Raw genomic sequence first — 6,070 nt, 5'->3', positions numbered from 1 at the left:
AGTTTCTTCTTTGGAAATAAAAGTAACAAATTGCTCTTATGACTTTTTAGTTGTTAATGTACCTTTCTAAGATTATTTTTCTTATGAAGGTTGCTTTAAAATAATGCCAAATGCACTTTTTTCAACTTTTCATATTATACAAAAAAAGAAGAAAATGAAAACAAATTGATTAGAAAAATTATTGGGCCGATCCCGACACTTGCACCCTAAAGTATGACATAACTTCCGAGAAGGAAATCGTCATGCCGATCGGCTTGCCAATCAGAGAAGGGCTTGGACACTATGATCTTCTCCCAGCCTCCTAGATAGTTACTTTTATTTATAAAAAAAATGACAAATTCAAAGATTCTTAAGCGTAGTTTCTCTAATTGAATTCTACATTCTCTCGAGAAATTATTTCATGAACAATTCCTAACGGTGGAGACATAAACAAATAGATCTAAAACTTTTCAACTCATTCTTTATTTTTGATACTTTATCTAAGAATTTCGATCAAATATATTTGATTTACGACGATGACAATAAAATCTAAAATCGCTGTTCGGAGAGAGAGAGAGAGAGGGGGGACCCTTCTCATCCTCTTTTAAACCCCCAATAACATCTTCACAGCCAAAGAGAGAGAGAGAGAGAGAGAGAGAGAGAGAGAGAGAGAGAGAGACTTCTCTCGCTTCTTCTCTCTTCAAAGATCCCCCATACAAGCAAACCAAAAGTTCGTCTCCCTCCCTCAGATCTTCTCTTCACAGAGCTCTAGAGAGAGAGAGAGAGAGAGAGAGAGAGAGAGAGATGTCAACTACTGCAACGTCCACGCAGGCCATGCTCAACCAGGCAGCAGCAACCATGTTGGAAGACCAGAGCTTGCCCTCCCAACTGGGTTTCTACTCCATCTTCCCTTCAAGCATGAGCTCTCTCGCTTCCTGCTCATCATCATCATCATCACCGTCATCGCTTTGTTTTAACCAGACCCTCAAGTCCCTCCTCGCTCTTCCATCTGCCCTCGTTTCCCCGGATCCTCCCTCTAACTGTAGTAATAACAACCACCTCACCCTCATCACTGAAACCCTACTTTCACAAACCGCTCCTCACAAGCAAAGAGAGAATCTCCCAAACCCTTCTGAACTTCTGTCGTTGCAGAGATCAACCCCACATCTCTGGTAAATCCAGCAAAAAAGAAGAAGAAAAATAACTGATAGCTGCTGATAAACTGGTCATTATCTACAACACCCTGTTCTTGAAAGTCTGTTCTCTTGATGTTTCTTTTAGGGCATGGGGTGAGCTGAGTGATCAGAGCAGCTTGGTGATGAGACCGTCGTCCAGCGGCGGAGACCATGGCAATCATTATCACCACCTCCACCACCACAACCACCACCAGCACCATCAAAGCTTGGGGGCTTCAGCTTTGAAGATGAAGAGGATAAAGGGTAGGAGGAAGGTGAGGGAGCCGAGGTTCTGCTTCAAGACCCTGAGCGATGTGGATGTGTTGGATGATGGGTACAAATGGAGGAAGTACGGCCAGAAGGTGGTTAAGAACACCCAACATCCCAGGTAAATATATGTTCTTCATATCTCATTATTATCATTTTTCTTCAGACATCCCACGAATTAAAATTAGCCGCAGATTTCTTCCCCGTTATTTTTTATTTTTCTGGGTCTTTTTATAAGTTTATTGCTAACCTTTTGTGAATGATCTCACAACGACCGGTTCTTTTAGCTTTTATACTTCATGTGCCCCATCTCTCTCTCTCTGTCTCTGCAGTAATATGATTATGTCTGGATCATCATTGAATCAATGTGATTTTGCAGTGTATGGGAGGTGCAAAGTAGATTTACCAATTATGTGGAATGAATGAACTGAGCTGATAATTAGGTGCTCATGAAATAGGTTTAACCCGGTAAAAATCAGCTAATTATTAGCTTGAAAAGAGGAAAATCACGTCCAAAAGTATCAAGGCATGCAGTAATTTGATGCATTTATCACGTTTCATGCTAAACAAAAGTACCATCAATCTAAAGAGAAATGAATGTGATGTGCCGCATTTACGTTCGGGGATTTTCGCAACTCACATTGTAATTTTTTTTTTATGGATGATCGAAAGGAAGAGCATAGTCTAAGTTGATTATCCTATATGACTTAAGGGATTTTTTTTTTTTTAAACTTGCTTTAGATGTTTTCCACTAGTCAACAGGCATGATTTAGTTGTCACTCATTGTTTTGACATTGAGGAGAACGTGATTATTAGGAGAATTCCTCAGTTTTACACACCATCTTCTTCGTTCAAGGGAGGAAGATATTGTTGTGCTTTCATTATAGTTTTTGTTTTTGTTTTTGTTTTTTTTTGTCTTCTTCTTCTTTGGCCAAAAATGGTTTTCTATGTAGTTAGATAACCAAAAAAAAAAGAAAAAAGAAAGGGGTTCAATTCCGACAAAAACAGTAACAGTACTCTCACATGTCGGAAATGATTTCACTGCTGTACCAAATGAATATTCTTGTTCGCGAGTATCTCGACTCTATCTTCACCTGTCTTACATACATTAATAAAAATAAAAATAAAAATAGTTATGTTGGGAAATCTTTGGATTTTCTTATTACCTGTGGTATTTGTGTACACATATTGTTCAGTGATTGCAAAGTCAAAGCTCCTTTAGTTTTACCAGTTATGAGTCTGTTTGGTTAGATCAGTGAAACTTTGAAGATCAAGATTGATGTGGTACAATTCTAGGGTAGGATGGCACGAAATGTTCCAAATAGCAAAGCCACTATGCTACTTCTGGCTACTTCAATCTGTCATGTAATTGTGTACCTTTTTTATTATACGGTGTGGTCTCACCAAAGGAAAGTAAATTCCGAGTTACGGAAAACCTCGCTACACTCGTGGTCGGGTCAGATGCGACCCAAAAGTTTTTCGAGAGTGCGGCAACCATGTGAAACTTGTGTGATTCGCGTTGATTTCCGTTCTTCATGTACATTGGTCTGGAATTTGGAAGATAATTTGTTTTTTCATTTTGGTAAACGTCAATATCGTTTGGTCATCTTTACCAAAAAAAAATATATATATATATCGTTTGGTCATTAATTATGTGATGCATCCATATAGATCAATATTGTCTCAATCATTAATTATGTGATGCATCCATATGATCAACGGTTGAGATGGGCTTGGTCTGCATGGTCTATAGACTTCCCAATTATTCTTTTCTGGTGCCAAAGTCTTCACGAAAGATTGTCTTCCGTTCTTAAGCATGTGTTTCTTCCTATGTCTTTATATTCCAAACAACGTCCCGAGTGAGCCTTAAGGCTATAGTTTTGCTCACGCATTAGTTAACGGAGATTCTATGGTCCTTCTGATGGTCTTATCGACGTCTCAATCAATTCTCAACCGTCGATGCGTGTAAATGAAGTATGCGTCAACGGTTGAGATAGATCGAGATGCTCACAACATTTTACAGTGGATCGCACCAGTCTAATCACGATTTGTGATCTGCCACACCAATCGAAGAATCCTCCCGTGATCTTAGAAATCGATTAGGCCAATGAGACCGCGCCGAAATCGGACGAATCGCCCTGTATTCTTACGAGTCCGAAGTGTCTCTACCTAATGTCTAGACTGGCTAACGGCAAGTTGCCATCTCGGTTGCAGGAGCTACTACCGCTGCACGCAGGACAATTGCCGGGTGAAGAAGCGGGTGGAGCGGCTGGCCGAGGATCCGAGGATGGTGATAACGACGTACGAAGGCAGGCACGTGCACTCGCCGTCGCAGGACGCCGAGGACTCGCAGGCGTCCTCGCAGCTGAACGACTTCTTCTGGTAGTAACTAATCAAATACATGTATACATATGATCATCATCACTAATAAGCATATAGATCCAGGGCTCTGTGGCCTGCTTAACTGCTTCTTTCTTTCTTTCTTGTTCATTTGGGTTTTTTTTTTTTTTTTTTGGGGGATGAACTCCAAGTCAACTAGTGGTCAAAGATCACTCCGGTGACTTTCCTTTGATTCCGAGGTTGAGCGATTGCTTGGAATTATTACCGATGTCGGTTGGAGAAAACTTCTTGTTGCCCGCATTCATTTGGGCCTTCAGTATATGGTGATGATAATATTTGAGTCTAAATACAAGTTTTCTTGTGCTTATCCTGAATTTACTTGGTTCCACCATCAAATTTGGGCATGGCTTGGTGTCAATTTGATTTGAGTCGAGCTCGACACCGGTGAAGCTCGACACGTCTATATATTCGATCTCTGCAACCGGTGGAGCTCAACAGGCCACGGGGCTCAACTAAGGTGGCGAGTGTCAAGTGGCGATTGCGTGACGATTTCGACATACTATTAATAGGAAGGTGTTGGAGTATACCCTTTCATTCGTCATATCATGATCTTGCAATTTCTGGCCGAAAACACAAGTTTCGTCAAAATTCTTTTTCATTAATTAATAACTTTTCAACTCATGTTTGTCAAGTACTGAGCATTTTATTGACAAATTTCATGATATGATTATCCCCTTTTTATGCTTTTTATCAGATCTGTCCTGCAAAATAAACGGGCCCACAAAGAACGAGTCCCGGCCCATTAAGTTTGGCTGTTGGGCCTGATTGTGGGCCGGGCTAAGTCGTAAATTTTTTTTTGCTACATCTCGTCTTAGTTTTGTGATGGAAGTTCATGAAACAAAGAAATCCCGTTCAAGATTGGCCCATGAATATACTCCGTAAGGTTTTTTCCTAATAAATGATTAATACTGTCAAAATCTGAAATTAGCACTTATGTGGCAAATTTACTCTAAATTAATTTTTCATCTCACAAAAAAAACCCTAAACTAGGTATCCCACGATACATTTAGTTCAAATTAATTTCCGTCTCATAAAATAAAATAAAATAATCTTAAAATGGTACTCCTGGAAACATTTAACCCAAATTTATCCTCCGTTAACAGCTCGACATCTGAAGTAGAGGGCAGATTCGGTTTTCGGCATCGGTTGGGGAACTTCCACAAGACGAAAATCCATTCGGAATAAACATGTTGTGTGTGGGGGTACCGGTTCGAGATCTTCAACGGCATCAACTTTCCGATAAACGACGCCGGGTCAAGAAGAGATTGCGCTGCGACGTCGCGACAAAAGCACCGAACATATTCACGGCCAGATGAATTACCCCCAACGCGAAACTTCCGGAAGGCGAAGAACGTGCGCGCGCGCGTCACACCCTTTTGTGTGAAACCCTAAAGCCCACATGAACCACAGGGTCATCATCATCAATCAAGCACAACGTAGTGCCAACTATTATTGTATCTCAGCATCTCCCAAGTCGCTGTACACAGTACAGCAAGAAGATTTTATATGTGTCTTGAACCAGACAGAGGTTGTCAACTGTTAACGTCTGACCCAGACAAGCCAAGAACAGGAAGCACGCATCCAAGGCTGGCGCTTTGCTGGCCTTGCCACCCACGAATTCAACACCCTTCCTTTGGCTCAATCGAAGTCCACGTAGTGCGATCATGCATGGGTACGTAACGTCTTCACGTATTCCTCCGTTCAATCCTTAACCCAGTACTTAGGCGAGGAATAATTGTAATTACACTTCCTAATCTCGTTTACAATAATTACTCTGTCATCACGCTCGTACAGAAGAAAATGTCCTTGGCTCATTTATATAACATGTCAAGTTAGAACTTAATTAAAGATAAACTTGGCCAAAAGCAAAGTTAGGAGAGGAATGCAACTGTGCCAGTTAAACAGTGCCCAGGTAAAACCTACTTGAAACTCCATAGCTCTCTCTCTCTCTCTCTCTCTCTCTCTCTCTCTCTCTCTCTCTCTCTCTCTCTCTCTCTCTCTCTCTCTCTCTCTCTCTCTCTCTCTCTCTCTATATATATATATAAATTTGGGGATGGAGATGTTGATCTTCCTAACTTATCGTTACTCGGGTTGGCCAAATAGAAATTTTTCTTCTTCTTTTTTTCACTTCTATTGTTCGTTTACTCACTTTACATGAGTCGTTAAATCATGTGAGTCCCTCACGAATCCTACTATAATCTAATATAAAATGGGTGAATATAAGCTGGGAATACCTCATAGTTTTCTTT

At 40.6% G+C, this 6,070-nt stretch overlaps 1 protein-coding gene across 1 annotated transcript; it reads left to right on the top strand.

The window, feature by feature from the left end:
• Positions 1-628: 628 nt before the first annotated feature.
• Positions 629-4,135, top strand: LOC115744129 (probable WRKY transcription factor 13). Its single transcript, XM_030679233.2, has 3 exons — positions 629-1,151; positions 1,261-1,542; positions 3,636-4,135. Exons 1-3 carry the CDS (start codon positions 784-786, stop codon positions 3,805-3,807), a joined length of 822 nt encoding a protein of 273 aa, XP_030535093.1. The 5' UTR covers positions 629-783; the 3' UTR covers positions 3,808-4,135.
• Positions 4,136-6,070: the final 1,935 nt, after the last annotated feature.

The sequence above is a fragment of the Rhodamnia argentea genome, chromosome 11 (assembly GCF_020921035.1).
Source record: "Rhodamnia argentea isolate NSW1041297 chromosome 11, ASM2092103v1, whole genome shotgun sequence".
NCBI lineage: Eukaryota > Viridiplantae > Streptophyta > Magnoliopsida > Myrtales > Myrtaceae > Rhodamnia > Rhodamnia argentea.
This window is presented reverse-complemented; position numbering and strand designations above follow the sequence as displayed.

Excerpts from the sequence above, each read along its gene's own strand:
- LOC115744129 (XM_030679233.2), top strand. The coding sequence starts at position 784 with ATGTCAACTACTGCAACGTCCACGCAGGCCATGCTCAACCAGGCAGCA. Across the intron at positions 1,152-1,260 it reads AGATCAACCCCACATCTCTG|GGCATGGGGTGAGCTGAGTG; the intron begins GTAAATCCAGCA and ends TGTTTCTTTTAG. Across the intron at positions 1,543-3,635 it reads AAGAACACCCAACATCCCAG|GAGCTACTACCGCTGCACGC; the intron begins GTAAATATATGT and ends TCTCGGTTGCAG.